Source organism: Acanthaster planci, linkage group LG21 (genome assembly GCF_054643075.1).
Source record: "Acanthaster planci isolate LZ-2023a linkage group LG21, COTS_SCS, whole genome shotgun sequence".
Lineage (NCBI taxonomy): Eukaryota > Metazoa > Echinodermata > Asteroidea > Valvatida > Acanthasteridae > Acanthaster > Acanthaster planci.
In genome coordinates this window covers 7,634,239-7,654,909 of record NC_141797.1, presented here as the reverse complement: position 1 = coordinate 7,654,909, position 20,671 = coordinate 7,634,239, and the positions used below count along the sequence as shown (strand labels likewise).

The 20,671-nt window shown below is 41.6% G+C and overlaps 1 protein-coding gene across 5 annotated transcripts in view; it reads left to right on the top strand.

Annotated features, from left to right (window-relative positions):
- LOC110984014 (uncharacterized) overlaps positions 1–20,671 on the top strand; it is a 90,926-nt gene that overhangs the window by 52,292 nt on the left and 17,963 nt on the right. For all 5 annotated transcript variants that reach the window (XM_022243796.2, XM_022243795.2, XM_087131266.1 and 2 more), the window contains one exon: positions 7,737–7,857. In XM_022243796.2, coding sequence (XP_022099488.2) covers positions 7,761–7,857 — 97 coding nt within the window. In that variant the 5' untranslated portion in view covers positions 7,737–7,760. The remainder of the gene's footprint in view (positions 1–7,736; positions 7,858–20,671) is intronic.

Below are 20,671 nucleotides of genomic sequence, written 5' to 3'. Positions count from 1 at the left end.
TAATATTACCTTTCCCTTGCAATTTGTAAGTATGATTTTCTGTTTTTATGTCTGTATCATGTGCTGAAATATGTGTCGCATTCTGATCTCATACTTATTTTAAATAGTCAAACGTTTTACTTCAGTAAATCTATGTTTTTTACTGATCCACAACCAGACGTGGGGCAGCAGGTCTACGGATCACAGTCATTTTATCGCTTTTGCTGTCCCTGGTTCATCTGGGAGTACCGATCTGTTTTGTACTGTACCAATTGTTCTTTATTGTCCTGCCACGTCTATTGTTCTGGCCAAATAAATATTAATAATAAACTCTGAAGCATGACGGTGTGACTCAACTGTCGGGCGCCGGTCAGAGGCTATAAAATCCTCGTAACTGTGCGGCGCGAGATCCCCTTACCAGTACGACACCGAGGGATTTTCAGCCTCTAGTCTCACCCGTAAGAAAGATCAGCAAGTGTTCCGCAAGAATTTTAATAAAGACACGTCATTCACAATTAAAGTTACGATTAATCTTGGGACTTTCTTGCCGAAGGTATAGTTTGCGCCATCGAAACTTATTATTCGCTCAATTCATCTGTTGTTTTCTGACTAAATACCTCGCTCTACAGTTTCAGTCGACGTTTGATTATGTGATGTATATAAATTTGCTTGCACACTGTCGATCTGTCATCTTCAGATTTTGCATGAGCTTTTTTTTAGAGGGAACGCTGCTTGATTCTTTCAAACTAAGTGTCGTGGGTCAAAGAGTAAAGTTTTTACTTTTTATTTTTTGGTGACACTGTTATCAGTTAATTAGTTATGAGGGGTGGCGCTCAGAATCAGAGCAGTGTGTCTTATTGGTATACATGAACTGAATAAAATAGGATGGGGTTACTGACGGTTTATTTGTTAAAACGACAGGTTAAGTCATTCGGCTGTTCACTGGTTAGCTTCGACAGTGAACCAAACCCTTCCCACTGAAAACCTTTATATCAACTGCGCGTGGCAAATTTCGGTGCTTTATTTTATGATATCTTTGTGTCTACCTTTTCTATTTTCTAGCTCAAAAATGGGAATTATTGCTCACTAAATTGATACTCATTTACCAACTTGTCTTAGCGATATGCCAACAGCTGACAACTCTTACATTCTCCTCAGAATCTGTTAAATTTCTATGTGAACGGTGAAACATCCAAATAAAAAACCTTTCTATTATCCCCCAAAATTCTCCTGTTTCTGGTCAGCGCGTGTGTCACCGTAGACTTGCACATCTGCAAAAAAGTTTTTATTTGGTATAAACGATGCCCAAAAGCTGCCAAACGTACTTAATCGACTGGAATCCTGCTACTACGTAATTTTAACGTGTTTTTGATGGGGTAACGTTGAGTAGTATGTACAGTAAAGGAGTCCCTGTAGTTCCCCGTACATTTACTCGGGCACTCTTTTCAGGTGACGCCATTTCTGTATTACACATTTGTTATAGAGATATACCTTGCAGTCACGCAGGGCACTTATAGACCACCGTAGAGCACCGCCATGTTTGTCGTTGACATGTATTCACGCATAATGTACATGTGAGTCATGCAGCAACAAAGACTCTTGCGTTTCGTTACACGCAGGGGTCAGTCCACACGTTAAACAGCATTTACATCCGGGAACCAGACAAAGTAAACGAGGTGGTCTTATGTCTGTGTACATGTATAAGCTGAAAATTCTTTGAACAGTAAAAGTGCACGGGCAAGAATATGTTGGTGTTGGCAGCGGGAGGAGTTACGTGCGCATGCAGTCGCGATGGACCTCGGGCGTTATCGTGCATCATTTCCAGTAAAAAAAAAAGTGAGCTGACCAGCTCCTGACCTGCAACCGGAGACTTTTTTGAGGGGGGGAGGGGGCTTAAATAAAGTGTAATAATATTCAGTGTCAACATTTTCGTCAATAATATGTCATTCGCCATTGAGTTTGTTTGTCTGCTCATCAGAAACGGTCCCAATAGAAAGCTGGGTTTCTGTGCATAGCATTGACACGGGAAATATTTCATGGTCTTGATGACTTTGCCTTTATCAGATGACAAGCCAGCGCCCACGCACAGCAACATATTCATTTGTTCAGGCATTAATTTTTTATCGCCTTTCCATTACCGGTATTATTCCCACTGGTGATTAAATGTGCAAATTTCAGGCATAGGCGACAAGCGTCCATGCACGCGTCGTTGTGCTTCTCTTCATAGCAAGTCGCTTTATGAGTTACAGCTTGGCAAATGCTCTAAAAAAAGTTACTGCAGCTCTTTGATGTATTTGAAAACCTAGATAGTGTGCCGGAGTTTCATAACTCGCGCCCGTTTCTCACGAAGGGGAATGACTGTGTGATAACAAAGACATTCTAGAGCTGCGTGTCATTTCGTGGAAATATTGACGAATCTCGCGTTTGGAAGGTTTTGCTAATAGACCGTATTTACGGCGTCCCCAATTTAAGTCAAATTCCCCAACGTAGTGTATTTATTTGAAAACGTTAAATTCAAAGAACCAGACTATATTCTACGATATCATTCTGACCCCCAAAATCACCTGGTACCACCCCATTACGGGTATCAAATTGATTCTGCACGTCCAGGAATACGACTGAAATTGGGGACGCCGCGAATACGGTCTATTCAACGGAATGCCAAGCCCAAATGATGTCTGTTTCTCTTATCCCTCAAACCCCTCAAATCCGTGTGAAACAAACATGATCAAAGTGTCCGCGGGAGCTGTGTTCGGCCTCGAGCAGTTAATGTCGCCTCCTTTAGCTTAGTGTTCCTTTCATGCTTCAGAAGATGCTTTTTGCAAGACGGTATTAAAGGCAAGCACTGGCGGCGATAATTCAGTTATAAAGCAAAATTGTTTGCATAGATTTAAAAATGGCTGTTTTAATATCAACTATGGCTCCAAAATGCTTGAAAAAAGTCAGTAATTAATAATGCAGAGCAGTGGGCAAAACGATGGTCTTATTCCAGATTACCTGTAAATTAGAAATCATCATGGATCGTCATCGGGTAAGCTGCCATGCGACTGTTTAGTACCAACGCTTGACTGCACCAGACTACTAATTGGAATGGGAGTTATCCATTCTAGCCACTTGTATTGTCGCCTTCAGTGTTTTGGATTGTATATACGAGCGTGGTCAGCAATATTAATTTAATTAAAACCCTGCTGTCGGCCGCTGGAGTGCATTCGAAGTGTTGTGGGAATGCACTGTCTCCTTTGCTTTAATACCATAGCCATCAAAATCCTAAATTACCACTTCTAGCCACAGAATATACAAAACAACAAAAGAGACTAAAATTGAAAATAAATTTACGGGAGCAAATAGCATAGCCTAAAGAACAAAAATCCATAATGGATGAACGAAAAGGGATCACATGCATAATCCTCAAATCATATCGAATTTCCCCCTTTTAATCGACAAAATCCATTTGGCACAAACTGGTTTATCCAGAATAACTTCTCTAGCATAACAAAATAGAAAACGTTTTTGCGTTTTTGTGGCTAGCTCCGCGGCATATGGAATACTAATGAGAATTTCTGAGGCAGCCGCGCACAGATAGCGCAAATGACTTAAATTTACCTACATCTGTTTATTTCTACTATACCAGTGTGCCTCATAAGCACGAAGATGTATCGTATGGTTGAAATGCGGCCGCAATTTAATTATTTTTATATGTGCGGTTTGGATATTCATCGCAAAAGAAAAAAAGAGCAGAGAATGTAGATCATAGCTTTGTACATTTGTGTAACAGGTGAATGGGATATATTTTATACGCAAGTATAAAATAGAATAATTATTCAAATACTGAGTGGTCCAGAGTAGAATATGGACTCCCATTCCACACATTAAAGTCACTTAATATTTGTTCTGTACCACTGATATACAGGTCCGTGAAATTTGATTTAAAAAAAAAATACGAAAAACTCCAACCACACAGTAAGGTTCGGAACAAAGTTTATTTGCTTTCATTTTGAACAAATACAATGTTTTCAACATCTACTAATCGTAACAAGTCATGAAATCAACGATGTTTAGGAATATCACGAGTTACAGTCTTGGTAGGTTTCGGTTGTCACTCTTTCTAATCAATACCATTTCACTTTCGGCGCACCAGGGGTAATTAGTCTGATATTCATTGCACAGGCGTATGACAAGCCGTGGGATCAAGGATAATCCAAACTGTTTAGTAGTCAATGCCATGTACCACGGGCGATGGGCCTTTTGGGGAGCTCTGTGTGAATTGTAGCATAAATGAATGCCAGGTGGAGTGAGTTCCACCATATAGAGGACAAGGATCTATATGCCAATATGTGAGGGAAATTAGCTCCAAATAAATCAGAACAACTGTGTCAAATGGATATTAACAAACGATATGCCGGGTAAGGTTTACTTCAGTGCTTCAGTGACAATTGCTCGCTACTCGTCGACATCCGCACAACCTTAGTGGTGCAATCTGTTGATGGCAAAGGAAAACTTTCTCTACAAGTACATTACTCAGTTCACTTCGGCAGTGACCCGAGAAATAGTACATATTACTTTGTGCGTCTCCGAGCGTTGCATTTAAAGCGCCAGCACAGGCAGTACAGTGTCGCACATCCTTTAAAACTTGTGCCTGGGAGTTGAAAGCATTGCCATGTTTGACATCACATTCACCGCGAAAGGTCACAGCAGCGATGTATAAAGCATTTTGGGAAACATAGTGACGACTGCATCTCCGCTCTGGTCTCGGTCCTTTGGACTGATCTCCGGTTAGCCAAATGGGAATTGCTGGAGAGAGCAACGACAAGGGACGCGATTCTCCGATGCATTACGTCAAACATCCGATCTTGCTAGTGCCATGGGCAAATTTTATGTGGTTGTTCAGTTCTGGAATATTCTGACTACGTCAAACGTTCACTCAGCTTGACTACATACCGGTCCAAAGTGCGTGTATGTTGCTTCGGGCTTGCCACAAACCTTTGTTTCTTCATTCATTCAAACATTGGTGTCGAGAAATGATGTCCACTCTTTCATTAGCATGAAACCCTGGAAAGAATCCAATATCGCTAGGCAGGCGCAACGAAAAACAAAAATTGAGTTAAAGGGGACACAAAAGCACATTTACTCGGAATGCACTGAAATTACAACCCATTGGTGCCGTTATTCGAGAGTTCAGTTTGAGTGGTATGATTGTGTTGTATAGTTTGGGCACTGTGTAGTTCGGATGAAGTGTGGTTTACGCGTGGTGCGGTGTGAAGTGGTATATGCCATGTAATCGTCCAGTAAGGCGCCGTTACTGCCTTGTCTCCATGCTCTGCGGGTTTAAACACACGCAGGCGTTCCGAAACGTGAGGCGCGGTTGCACAAGGGCGTCAGCGGCGTGACAAGATTCTACCTGTTGAAGAAGAATTAAAGCCGCCTGTCTATAAGCCAGGTGCCACCGCAGTATTAATTGCTTTAATGCTAAGGCGCCGAGTTTACCAATATTACGACAACATTTTTGCACACGAGACAAAAATACAAATATATGAATTTAACTCATAGCGTTAGTACTTAAATAAGCTGAAGTGGAAAATTAAGTACGTATTTTGTACATAAATAACTAACTCTTGTGTCAAACGCCAGTATGTCTCCTTAAAATCGCCTTCCCATTTGTCATGGGCCCCCAGCGCTAGAGCATTCCCAAATGTTATTACGTCGTAATGTTATGTGTCTATGATGCATGCACGCATAAGGTACGTGTACATTAGCGCTACCAACTTATGCGCATGATAAAACGGTTCAACTTCACGTAACTCCGCATTCCAGTTTGCTCTAAATTTTGTCATTTTTGATTCGTGCGAATTATGTAAATTTAGCTGCCATAGGAAGGTGGGACAAAAATGTATCCAATCCTTCATCCAGCTTGGCATACCTAACTGCTTTGTTTTGGAAAGTATAAAGTTTTGTCTTTTAATCTCAATGTAGTACAATACGGGTGATTGACAGTAGTTCGCCTGCATGAGCTGGAAACGCGTTGGTCAATCATAATGTGCGAAATCTGTCGACCCAATGTGCGTTTGGAAAGGGTCGACAGATTTCGTGCGTTGTGATTGGTCAACGAGTTGCAGACTTTTGGAGGCCCACTATTGTGAATAACCTGTATTAAAGGACGATTTCTAAAATGCAGTGTGTATTTTTTAACTTACAGATGGGAAAGACATTGAATAGGCCTAATAGGGTGAAGTGAAATTCACGTTTACACCTGATAATGGTTTTTAATCTGTAAACTACATGTCATGTAATTCGTGACAAGCAAAGGCTTCAGTAAAAGCTTTGATAGAATAGAATGTTGTGAATTGAATGATCAACAAAACGTAAAATCTTCTGACAACTATTTTGAAATCAGAACACCATCACGTGACCTGTTCGCGCCACTTTTTTAATTGGTTCTGGCCGAAAAATGGTCCTTGTCTATCTACCTTATTAAATTAATAAGCTTCAATTCATTTTGTTAACTTGCTTACCTTTGTTGTTAATCTGAACTTAGATATCATTGTATTGTAATTTATGTTATTTCACTTTGTATTGGTTTATTTAAGGGTTCAAACTGAATGTCTGTTGTATTGTATTGAATTGAATTCAATCATTGGTTTGGGATGCAAAAAGAAACCAGTACAAAATGGATCATTTCTGCGTAAAAGAACTTGGCATCTGTCGAGAAAACGATAATTGCTTTTAAAATTTCCAAAGTCCCACTGTAGTGTCACTTTAAGAAATACCAAACAGCTGGTAGCAGTAGGTACAACGTTCATCAGTTCGTGTAATTTAATTCTGCAATTAACCCACAAAGGGCATGTTTCCACAATTCATTTAAGATGAAAGAGCCAGTTCGGTACTTCGTGAAGGCAAGGTCTCTCAGACACAAACATAGAGCTATATATAATTACTAGTGCGATAACTCGTCGTGCAAATTGAAACCTGCTGGGTGCACCCGCTTCTGCGCGGCTACCTGCATAAAGTGCGTCTGCATTATAAATTATGCTTCAACAAAGCACATACGCCAAAACCTAGCCGCAGAATTAGTAAATGAACTTTTAGATTTGTTCTGTGTAAAAAAAAAGTTACATTCGCTGCAGATACTTGATTAAATGACAGGAGGAATGTGTTGCTTCCGCATGGAAATTTGGAGTTCGTAACTTCAGATTTAGTCCCTCTTATTTCCGAATGGCCTCGGACGCACTTCAGTGTGGGCATGCGCTGTTGGAATGCCTAACTTGTTTAATTTTATTGTTTTACTCTGGTAAATGTTAGTGAGCTGAACGCGCCAGCAGCTACATTGCACTCCCCCTCTAGGTATTAGATTGCACCACGTACAATTATGTTGTATGAAGGAACATTAAATGGAAGGGAAAGGAACACGAAAAGGCAGCAAAATGTAAGCAAATTTTTTTAGGACTCTGCAAATTATATAATACTTCCTCAAAGCATGCACTGCTCCTCGGAACAGAGAGCCTGCCTGCGTTCTCTCGATACTAGAAACAAATTTCGGATTTTTCCCGTTGTTTACTCGATGCATGATGGGTGTAATTTAGCAAAGATAATGCATATAAAGAATAATGCTGGTATACAAACAATATTACAGCTTGGGGTGTAGGTACCTGCCATTTTCCAGTTATTTTAATCACTCTGCGCAGAGTTCACACGAATGCAAAGTATCTGCGCATGACTGTCTTATATTCACGTCTCTAGTATGCACACTGTATATTCCACAGATCCGTCTGGGCTTAATCACAACCATGTATGCAGCGGAGCGGAGCGGACTGGCCGCCTGCTATGGGACGGCGCTTGTACTCCTATCCATTGCAACGTCCGGGCAAGCCTCTGCCGAGAACGGTGAGTCAAAGGCATCTTTCTTTTTGCTTTTGGGTTTGCATGGACGGTGGAATTTTTCACTTTGTTGTTATGCCTTGGAGGCCAGAGAGCAAGACGTTTAACCATATGAAGATAATTTGATCTTTTTCACTCTGCTGTTAAAAGACGTCCCGGTAAAGTAAAATTCTCTGGCTTCAGAATACCATGTGATTGCTAAATACAATATCAACTGCTATAAGATAACCACATAAAAGTTGGTGTAATCCCTTCCGAAAGTAGATATTTAATTGTACTTTAGACCGCCCAATAAGTCACCAAAATATAATTATGATATAAATATCTTTACTAAAGCCACCCAATACTGCATGACTGTCGATAAAGACGGTGATATTACAGTTTGGTTTTAAATTTTATTTTCCAACTTGACAGTTTATTTCCCAGTTCCTGAAATTTGAATTAGTCATTACGAAATCAAATCTAGCTTTTCATCCCCCAAGCTTATGATGGTTTCCAAAGACAAAACAAGTACTGTGAAGTATCAATTCCCAAAGCAACGCAAAGGGTTTGTTCAGCATACGGTGAGATGCAAACATTTGCAAACATGTCAAACTCAATTTACGGGTGTATGTGTAGCATACAATTCATTGTAATTTAGGGTGGCACTTTATTTCAAGCTATTTCCTGTGGATGTCTGAAGACGGCTGTATACACTATGCGGGAACTACGTTGCACATGTACATACAGAGCGTTTGCGTGTAACCAACATATAGCGTAGGAATTGATCCAGACCGGATAGGGCCAAATCTTATCCATCTCAAGAAAATTTGTCGGGCCCTAGGACTTGCTTAATGAAACAGCCGCAAATATCGATCATTTGGAGGTACATGAAGTCAGAATTCTGGAATCGTAGTTATTTTCGTAGACACGGTGTGGGCTTGTGTGGCTTTTGAAGAGGTAAGAGACGCAGAGTGGAAAGCATTTTTGTCTGTCCTCCTTGGTAAGCCTTTTGTTCGATAGCATTCCTAGTTAGTAAGCGTTTGTTCTTAGAGATAGTTCATCAGAACATAGGGAAACGCAATGCGTTGCACTCTCGGGTTCAATAGTTTTAATCACCTCCTGCCGGGCCATTTATCCAGTTGATTCAAATTCATTTACTAGACCATTACAACCACAAAAATGACTGCCTCGTGGCTACTTTAATCTGTCAGGCAATATCTATTGACGACCAATGTTTTGTTAATTAAAACGTTCCGGGTGCCATCTCGTCGTGAAGCCCGCTATGCTCCGACTATACTGGAACCTGTTACAGCTGACGACCACAAAAACCACGATACCGGTTTCTCCCAAAATATATTTCCCAAGAAAGTTTCAACGTGCACACAAGACTGCAACCCAAACCAAACCTAACACGAAGTGTCACGCCCCAATTATTTCAACAGACCATCACTTGGAGCTCAAGTATCGGCTCCCGTGATATGTTTGAGCAAATTGGTCCTTCAACTCAAGTGGACATAAAAGTGGAAGTAAAATCAGTGTTTACTAAGACATCGAACGTGCAGTTTACTTTCTGTAATTTCCTTTTTAGAGTATTTGTATATGTTGGGTAGCAATCATGGGACAGCGCGTTACATCTTTTGCTCAGAATGGAGCGTACATTGACATACGCCCCCAAGCACCATATGGATTCAGTTACTTCGTTGACTTTCTACCGTTGAACATAAAATCCTGAAAGCGTTAAAAGCAGGTCACAAAGAAAGGTTGAAGCCATTCATAGACAAACACCAAAAACATTTTCTCTTTGGGCAAACTATTTCTTTACAGGAGAACAGTCGCAACCGATCACTGACTTATCCAAACGGACCCAAATCCCCCCAGTGACATTTTCTTACCCAAACACTAGATGTTATTCCCGTTTTGGATTTGTTCCACGTGTCAGAAGATTTCCTGGGAGAGATTGATACATGTATGCGTCATTAGCGCCATCAAAACCGAAGGGTGAAGCGTCAGTCCTGACAAATGATAGTGATAACACCAACAAACGTATTTATTAATCTAGCGAACAATGTGTATTTGCTTTCTTCCAAAAAATCCTTTGATCCGAAAGTAATTCGTCAGCATGGTCCATGTCATCCTATACATCTTCCATCATAGTGGAACTAGATCAAGTTGCACCTGATTACCAATAAGCCTTCCTCTTCTTTATTTTCCCAGCAGCGGCCATATTTTGCTACCAGTACTGTACATTGCAGTAACCATTTCTCGAAATATGCTTCCAGTTGCCACTGGATACAAAAGACTGCAGGGGTTGGTAAACGGAAATTCTGGCTGTGAGAGGCTCAAATACCTACTTTAATTGCGCACTGACATCGCGTATAATGTTCGTATCTCGTTGGACAGAGCGGTTTTCCAGTTGTTTCTGCATGCGCGTGTGCAAAACATGCGAGTTGTTTCCGTTTATGTTTCGGCTGACCTGTCTAACAAAAAATGCAAGAAACCTCATTTACGATTAATTTTGCTCTTTCCCCCGGCATACCAACGTTCACTTTCAAATGAAAGCCAAAATCAGTCAAATGAAGTTATTTAAATGCCAATCAACAAACGTACTACATAAGTTCAGCCCAACGAAATTGTTATAACTTCTTCAGTTTTGATGCCTTTTCTTAATTATCAAATTACCTAATGATTGCCATCAGCCAAACTGTTTTTCAAGTAATCGAACTGGTCCACTGCAAAGGGAAATGGGTGGGAAATAACGCGTAGCCAAAAGCATGCACTTGAAAACTCCACCCTGAGCGTCAAATTTACCTCATGTCCCTTGGCACAAAATCTAATGATGTTATCTCTGGCCTGAAACTCAAAACAACAGGTGCGTATTCCGCTTTGGTAACAACATTTCGTTCAACCCTTGGTACTGTTGGATGTGGCAACGCCTCAATGTCTCTCACGAACCCCAACCGAATAACTTGTCTTGGGACTCGAGAGTACCGTGAACTCTAATTGTAAAACCTATCATCTGAAGGTCAGGCAACGTTGAAACTTGTCGGTCCGAGAAAATAGCTCAGAGGGAACCAATTGAGCTTATCACAGTACGGCTATTACCTGGCACTCGCTTCAAGTACATAAAGGCGTGATAGCAATCACTGGAAGTTCGAAGCTGCACAGATAACCCCCAAGTACCGGTAGGTTGTACAGCATGCCCTTTATTGTCCACGGTCCTCTGCCCACGTACGTAGATTGTCGGCGTAATGAAACCAGCTCATGCAGAAACGTTTGCAATTTGGATAACATCCAAACCCTTACTGGCTGCGAAAAAAGTCGAGCTAGACTTTGGGCGGTTTGTTAAGCTCGCTATATCCTTCATTCGAGGTCAGCACTGTTATCAAGTCAGACATCTAGCAAAGTTCACTCGCTCTAGACTTCTACTTTGTGGGTCCTCTTCCGCTTGAAAAAGCATCTTGTTGCTGTGCGATCCATTTGAGGTTTCATACAAATCGTTATATGTAGCTTTCAAGATCCCAATGAGATAATCGTTCAGGAAGTATTTTGGGTTCACATTCACTGTCTTCATTTCAAATGGGGTTTTCATCTTTCATTTTATTTCTAAGAGACGTTGACAGTTACATTGAACAGCTAAGAGATAAGACTTTAACATGATTAATAAATCTGCATCGTCGTGATTTCTTTTTTTTAAAATACGAGAATTACACCACGTTTAGCCTGCTTTAGCATTTAAAACTTCTTTAAGTTTGTGACTCCACTGAGATGCAAACTTGCATGTTACAAGTTTGATACCAGACGTTTAAGGTAGAACTCTCAAGCAATGCATCAACGTATTTTGCTTCTTCAAGCTTCAGTAATGAAGAAATTGGCTGCGAAAGAATAGGCAAACTTTCGAATTTGCCTTAGGTTCGAGTCTCAGTCCTCTTGATTCAAATGTTTAAAGGGAGGTTTTTGTAAGGAGAAGTATACCCATTTGATTACAAAAACAGGTGTGACCCAGATCATGTAGCCCAGCAAATTAAAGCAAGTCATTCCTGGTAACTGAAAACAGTCTTCTTTAAAAGATGGTTCACACACGAAACAGTTATATTCATTCCCTGAGGTTTGACAACACACTGGTAACCAGAGGCACACAGTAGTGACCTGCCTTGAGAAGCGCCTCTCTATCAGTTGAAAAGAGCCATGCTAGTCGGTGGTGTTCGTTTTGTTGGTAGCGCAAGCGCGTGCGTCTCGTAGTCGTTGGTGAACCAGTGAAGTGAAGTTCCGACCAAAGTAGCCTGTTTTGCTGGAAAAAAATTGCGCCCTCTCTCGGTCCAGCTCGGGGTTAATAGTCCAGACAACATTGTGGGAAAGAGTATTGAGACTTCACCACAGAAGAAAAGATTGTGGTATCTTTAAAGAGCCACCCCTTCCATTTGACACTACGGGGAGGTCGATACAGAAAATCCTTTACAATGGATGTCTAAAATGGACTTACAAACCTGTAGTTTAAAGGGACATTTACTGTGTAACATAAAACATGTTAGTGTAGAGACTTTGCTCGGGTAACCATTTGCGAAGGCTTTTCTTTTGTTCCAAAGGGAAACCTCCATTTTGCATACCCCGTGGGACAAAAGCGTTGGCCAGCAAGATGGCAGCCATGCAAACCCTTCAGTTTGAATTTGTATGCATATTACCTTCCTATTCTGCTTGTTGTTACCGCATTCCAATATCCCCAAACCTCAGGCATTTGCAGTGTTTTTGTATTTTCTAATGAATTCAGTTCTGATATGTGGAGGCCCTTGTCCATGCCTGCCAGCACCTGATTAACAACTGTGAGTCACTGAATACGACAGACAATCACAGAATCCCTTCCATCGAATCCAGTTGCCAATACATTCGCTCATTTGTTGAGGGCATAACTGCATGACGGAGACGCTCAGTGTCATGGCGTTGCCCCGAGCATTCTATACAGAAAGGGGCTCATGTTTAATGACGTCGATTGCTGGCTGCCTGCGTCTCTGCGATGAATCACAAACCTTGAAAACGCCACGTCCCGTTTTTGACAACGGATGAATCAGTTACCACGCGAACGATACTGATTGTCATTCTTGCTGAACCAGACACGCAAAAATGCCACTAGAAGAGTAACTCTGTAAGGAGTTAAGAACTCGGTAACAGTTTAACTATGCGGCAGTAGTGGAACGTTTGACATTGTTGTCACTTGTGAATGGTGTCAATGCAATAACAGACTGCCCTGGCCACTTCTTACAGTTTGTCTGTCAAACGTGAGCTTTGCCAACTTCCCAAAGGTTGGCCCGATAATATCGATATTTTTTTTACTTACTCTTCATGCTAATCACTATGGAGACTTATCCATGCAAAGCTTTATGTACTTGCAACAATCGGAGCACCAAAAATTCCGCCGCGGGTGCACCGTAGTTAACATGTTGCATGCGTGTTTACGCACGAAACAATCAATCGTCCAATTTGGATCTGCCGTTTGCCATTTTCCAAAAATTGGCAGTTAAGCACAAATTTCAAAGGATACGGGCGGATCCTGAGGGTTAATTTTTGCCGAGCAATAGCTGTCAAGTTGTGCCAAAGCATGCCCCGGTGTCACGTAAACCTATCTTTGTATAGGTTGGTCATGTGCCCAGATTAGCACATACGCATCGCAGTGTGTTGTAAGTCGCACTCTTTGACAAGAACCGTTGCTCCATCGACACCTCCACTCTTGCCTCAAGTAAACACGGAGACGTGTTTATTTTCTGTATCAGCGATATTGATGCTTGAAATTCTTCAATTTATTTACGCAGTGGAGTGATTATTCCGCCTGTCAGTTGTCACAGAGAGTTATACAAGCAACCAGCCACTGCACAAATACACTAGGCTTATATCAGTCGTCTTTGTCAGTTTCATTGGCCCACACTATTATGCTGCGCTTCGAGTTTTCTGAAGTTTTACTTCGAATGTGTCATAATGTGAAAACAAAATCAATTCACTGTAGGCCTAAGAGAGAGAACGGGGACAGTGTTCTGTTCAGACTTCATGAAAGACTAGGATTATATTATAGTCATTATAACTGCATTGGTGAAACAGTAATTGTTTCGAAATCTAGGCCTGGTACACGGATTAACTTGGCCAAGTTGCCGCTGATGTCCTATGTCACTTCGCACTGTCAGTGCAATGTGCAGCTCCTTATCGTACAATATTCGTTACCCCCTTTCCTCATGTAAGGTTCAGCACTTGATTTGCACCTGCTAGTAGCCTACGGTTGAGAAATGTCCTGTTCAGATCTACGGAAGTTATCTCTTACACGAAGCAATCACAAGTAGAAATCTCTGCACTGTCACCTGCGCAATTATATGGCGTGTACCAACCCTTTAGAAATATCTGAATGGAGCTGATAATGTCAACCCACAGTCTTATTAAGAAATACCCAATGAAATGAAAACTTCGCACAGCATTTGGAACTTCTTCAATAGAAGTTGAAGTAGTTTTGATTAGCCTACCTCCACTTTCTTTGCGAGGTTTGAAATGTCTGTATTAAATGCTTTTGAGGTCTTCTGAAGTGGTATACCAATTTTCACAAGGTTGATGAACTTTCAAACTTTTTGCTATGTCATTTTGGTCTCTGTTTATATAGATGTCCAAAAACATTCTGCCTATTGAATGGTGCGTTGGATCAACTGAACTATTGACTTAGAGGGGCATGATATCTCCCAAGACGACCGTTATCTGAAGAAAACGTGGCTTGTGCCGTTTGGCAGGTCAATGATATCCGTCACTTTGATAGAAGGGTCAGCTTAATGAGAGCATCGTGCTATTGGGCACGGTTAAGTTTTGAAACCAACGTCGAAGCCTCAGTTTGTTAACATGCCCTGATCCAACACACAGGACGAACGGTTCAGTGTCACATCCTAAGGATTTGACCCCTCAGGGGGATATGGGATCCGAGCTATACCAAGAGAGGAAGCAATTTTCTTAGCAACGGAGGCTCCTTTGGCAGTAACTGCGCATCGCTGGTTCACGGACGACTATGAAAAGCAAGCACTTCAGTCTCTACCAACGAGATGAACACTACCGACCCAAATGGCTCTTTTCCACCGATGAGGGGGCGCTTCTGCGCGGGGCGGTATAGGGGATCTTTCATGCCTCAGACTAGTGCGTGCTTCTCTACCAATCCCGTGCCTGCGATAAATCTAAACAGCGCATGATTATAAGTCATAATTTCCAACCCACCTCTATCAATTCCCTACCAATCACCATCTTACAACTTCGATGAAATGCCAATCGGATCATTCTATAAAATAATGAAGGGTCCATTTTTTTCCTGACCCTGTCACATCAATATCTGAGATATGATGTTGTAAGTTGAAAACAATTCTCTGATTTCCACGAGTGATAAATTAATGCAAATTACCTGCAAAACAAAAAGAAATAGTTTGAAATCAATTTCCTTGTTTTTCCATGTGAAATTACACAGGTGAGTTGTATCAGAGACACAAAAGTGTCACACTTTTGGACCCCGAATTTATAGAATGACCCAATTGCTCTTTCATGGAGCCGACTGTTTGTATAGCTCTCCGTATGCTCACTGGACCTCATTTCTGTCATAGGTCCTAATGCAATCAATGACGTCAGCTTTTCATTTCCCCGTGCTTTTGGATCACTAATGACGGTTTCTCTACATATAGTTGTCTTTATGTTTAGTTGATGTTCAAGTATGCCCTATCCCTTTTTGGTGCTTTAATTTGAAAACAGGAAAAAAATAAAGTAATGAGTGGTAGAACGTAGTAGCGTCTACTTCGACTGATTGCCTCAAATATGCATTTGCCGTACAAAATAGAGTCAGTCAGTTGTTAATAATCTGTTTGGCCACAAAGGCATGTTGCTTTTATTCGGAACAGCCAAAGCAGATATGCTAGCGCACGCCATTTTGCCCATGAAATGCGTCTTTCGATAGGTGGCCGGTGCGTTATAATCTAAAGTGGGAGATCGGAAAAAGGTGGGAAAAAATTGAACAGATAAAAAGGGAGTGATATGAAACATGAATCTGGGCAGACAGCGAAGGTCTATTTACATGTTATGCGCTGCTCCGGAGCGGAGGTCCTGTTCCTAATGGTTTCCGCTGCCTTTTAGCTAGAGTCATTGCCGACCTTTGAATAATGCGTTGGCCTTTTGTTCGGAAAAAAGTAATCTCAGTGAGAAGGTCATTTTGCCTGCTCTAGCAGCAATTTACTACGCAGTTTGCATTTGAAGCAATCATAAGTTTTTGTCTCTTTTTGATGTGGGGATTCTGTGCTCACAGATGTTGTCATTAGCAGTGGTCAACAAGCCAGCATGTTAGGATGATCCATCTTGTGTCGGCAACACGGCAATGAACAGCCATGCACTGGTATAAGCCGAAGCTCAGAGAACATACAGGCAACCTCTTTACTTTCTTTTTAGTTTGCCTTTCCTCTCAGTTTCTTTGGTCTTTTCCTTAAGAAATCAAGCTAAAACAATCAAGCAAAATATCTTACAACTACCTTACCCCGTGTAAGGAGTTCGACAAACTGTGAAAACGCATTACCACCATGTCGGCTAGAGGTGTGTCTTGGACTGGGGCAAAATTCTCGACATTGCGAAAGGACCACAACCCAAGAAGTTGGCCTCTGTACCCTGCAAGAAACTGTTGACTTCAAATCAAAACATAAGCTCTAAGTTTTCAGTGATGTATTTTACTTACTCTATGTGCACGAGGAACACCTCTTAGACACACAGGAAGGGGATATAGCCATTTCCCTTCGGCAGTGTAATTGATCACGCTGTCATTTCGACAACCATGAGTATTTGCATTTTGGGTAATCATTTCAGAGTGCGGCTCGTGAAAACACGTGTACATAACACACTTTATTGCAATTCCATTGATTGAAGCACCGTTATCATTCATAGATGACCTTCAATCGTTTGCATCCGTTGTCGTTGATGTTGTCTTTCTGAAACTAAGGATTAAGATTTAAACGTATACACCATCGTGCATATGTGACCTCACAAAACATTCTTGGCTAGTTCCAGCGTATCTTCCCAAGGGCCCACTGTTACTAACACTAATATATTCATCCACTCTTCTTGCTCTCGCAAACAATAGTCTGGAGGCATTGCTGCATACGTGAAGCTGCGCTGCCTTCATTTCCCGTGATGTGTAGAAGGACTGCATTTTAAAATTTAATGAAAAAACATTTTTCGTCGGCCTTTTCACGGAGTTTGAAGTGAAAAATTAATGAAATTGCCAGAATTGATCGTTTCGTCGTCACAGCGATTGGCCGTGACCTTTAAAAGGCTACGGGCGATACAAAACTGCAGTAGCAAATGCGCAATAATGTGTAAGTGACATTTATGTCATATGCAAGTCATGTCGAGATGGAAAATGTTGATTTGCTTGTACTGTTCATCATCAACTCGAATTAAAATCCAAGCAACTACTGAAGTGGTTTTCTTCAAATGCACAAAGCCTTGTTTCGCCTTCTGTGAAATAATTAATAACTCTGATTAAACTTCTAATAATTAAATGAACGTCGTTCTGCTAATTAAATAATAACACTAATCTGGTAATCAGTTAAAAGTAAATTACTATAAATTTCCCGTTCGACTGGAACATAGTCTATTGGTTTTGGTGTAAGAATTTAAGCTCCATCATTTTTCTGAAATTCTGATACACATTCAAAGTTTATTTTTGAACTTCAAGGCAGCAAACACGAAAAAGCAATTAATTTCTATCCGGAATAGCTGTCCATTTCTAAGTAGCACTTAATCCTAAAAGAGTCAGGTTATGTTGGTCCATCTCCAGGGGCGGATCCAGATGGGCTTGGGGGCACACGTCCCCCCTTTTTTCACCGACAAAATAAATAAATATAGTAGAAGGAAGGGATGGAAAAGAAAAAAGAGGGGTCAAACTGCCTGAAATTGTACCACAGAGCGGCTAGAATCCCAAACGGGCCTGGACCCCGCGCCGTAAGGGCTTCGCGCTACGCGCTCGCAGGCATTTTACCATTGCTGCTTTCGTTCACGCCCCCCAATTGGAAAATCCGGAATCACAGCCCCCCCCCCTTGGGAAAATCCTGGATCCGCCCCTGATCTCACAGCCGGAGCTGGATCCCCTCCAAGAACTTGGCTGTGCCACACTCGAATTTTTTTAAACTTGGTATGCGTGTCAAAACACTCCTTATCGTTACATATACCCTGATAGAAATGAGACAAAGGGGTCCCCCCACATGTTCCTATACACACTCTAGACTATTATAACGGTAAACACCTCCTTTTATGTCTGAAAAGAATTCCCGAGATTCCAATAAAACAATGGCCAAAACAAAGGCGAGGGGGTTTCTCTCCGTTGCATGTCCATCTCGGAAAATACCTGTCCCTGAAAAATACGTGCTGCGCAAGAACGATAGGCTTGATTTTTGCTAAATCGGTGTTAAAATGACTCTAGAAATTCCTAAAGCTTCAACTCCTGAAAAAAATTGCACTGGGTGATATCGGAAAAAAAGTCAGTGGGGGGGCAGATTCCGTTTTGCTGGCGCAGAATGCACCTCTCATTATCACATTTTCGGTTTGGGGTTTGCTTCGGGCAGACTTGTTACTCGTTTCACTCTTCATCCCAGTTCTATTTGACACGGTTCAACCAACCGACCACTCACAGGAGTAGCCACAGCATGAACCATGGATATTTGCACTTGGTAAAGAATGCGGGCCTGACGGGCGCTTCGTTTGTTTTTCAGTAACATAATTCGTTCTCAAATTGGAGCAAGATGCCACCTTCTTCATTACCACTGAAAATATTTTGTCATAAAAGAAGGAATTCGTGAGGTAACCAGGGTATCTCTTGGTGGGTGCATTTGCTCAACTGCAGCGAAGTCTGTTAATGCCGGACAATCTGGGTCACGGCAGCAGGGAGCGAGTATCATTCTAGCGCAATGTGACTACACGCGATTATGCAGTCATGCCGCCCCATGGAGATGATTTAAGGGTAGCACACGCTAAAGCTTGTTGACGGCTGCGTAGGGTGAGAGCAGCTCGTGACGGGAGAAGTGTCGCTTCGACTATGCTCGCGGATCAGTGGCTGCGGCCACAGCTGAGAGCCGTTGGGAAATTCCTCGCCTGCAAATGGCACCGCTAATGGTCTCATATTTTCGAGTCGAGGCCGATACTTTGCATAACCATTATCATTCCCGAATGTCACCTGTAACGAGAAGGAACTGCTGCTGTCTTTGGTAAGCCCTGAGCTGGAACTTAATGGCTTTCAGTGCAAAAACCTATTTAGAGGACGATGGAAATGCTTCGATGGGGACTGACAAATTGATGCAAACTACGACCCTGCTAGTAAAGCCGTGCACGTGTTGAAAGTCCAATCTAATACTTTGTTACTGTCCTATATTTTCTGTTATGTTAATGACAAAATTCTGAAAGAAATTTGCCCTTTTCTAGAGTCTCTCTTCTTGGGTTCGGTTTTGAGGTTTGTTCATGCCTCATGAATGAGTGTGCTTTTTTAAATTTAATTACGCGGAATTCATCAATTTTCAAAGCACACCTCTGGTTTTTTTGACACAGCTAATTTATCTTTTTCGAGTGCTTAGTATGCGCAGTCAAGTCCCCCTTGACGTCTTGATTTATTATTTTTGCCAGTCGTTATAAACATCACACGGCACCATATTTGTTTATTTTAAGTGCAACGAGTAATTTCTTGAAAGCGTACGCATTTCAAACGAATAAAACTAAGCGTGATGATCTCAGACATGGATATTACTAAAAGCGAAATCGTGTTAGTTTGGTGAGTGATTTATTTCACTCTTGAAGTGGACACCTGCGTTAACCTTCGTGAACTCCTTCTCCCTCTTTATCTTCTCCTCCTGGGGAGGGTTCCATGTACGCCCTCTTGTTGCCCAGTCTCCAGTCTTTCAGCCACAATCTTCATTCAACTGCTCAGTGATGCAGATGGTATTAATACTGTCCGGGTGGGGGGCACCGGGCGACTTGTATTATTAAAGCAAAAGAAACTCACTCATCTGAAGAAGTTGCAACCAGACTTGAGCGCTATTCAAGCAGTTACAACTTACGCTTTGGAGGAATTGCAGAACTCCCCAGTGGACCACCTGATTACCCCTTTGACAAAATCAAGCACTGATCCTGAAAGACAAGTGCAACTTAGAACCAGAAATCGAGAACGCACATCGCTCTGGACGGCCAGCAAAGGGGAAACCCGCGGTATCCTCGCCAAATTCCCTCTACCGCCAAGAGCGCCAAGCGATATTGATAAGATGTAGAGCGGCCCTGTCCAGCTGTGGAATTTTTATGGTCGAGGATCTTCCAGCTGCTCACCTCGCAAAAAACAGAGCAGCCTAAAGGAAGTAGTGCATAAGGCATATCAAGATGGAAAGAATCGGGCATTTCGGAACGGGCACCTGTACATTGAGGGACAAAGATATGCACCCTAACCATTAATTGCATATGGATGCAGTGTCTTTCTATTTACCTGGTGTAATGTATTACTTATTCTCACTGGAAACATAATTGATATACCTTGTCTACTTATGTAACTGTTACCCTCCCTCGTTCGTGCTGGGTTGTTTCGTGTGTTGTTTTTATTTTGTCCAGCTTTGTAACTGTATAGTGGTTGTGTTGTCTCGCTTGTTCATTATAAATAATGCCAACTAGATTCCCTTGTCCAATCTGTCGTAACCAGGTAAGAAGTAATCAGAAAGCTATTCTTTGTGATTCTTGCAAAACAAATCAACTCATCTAAATTGTGCAGAGTTGACACTTGCTGATTATATCAATTTGCCAAATCAAGACGATCCATGGTTCTGTCCAT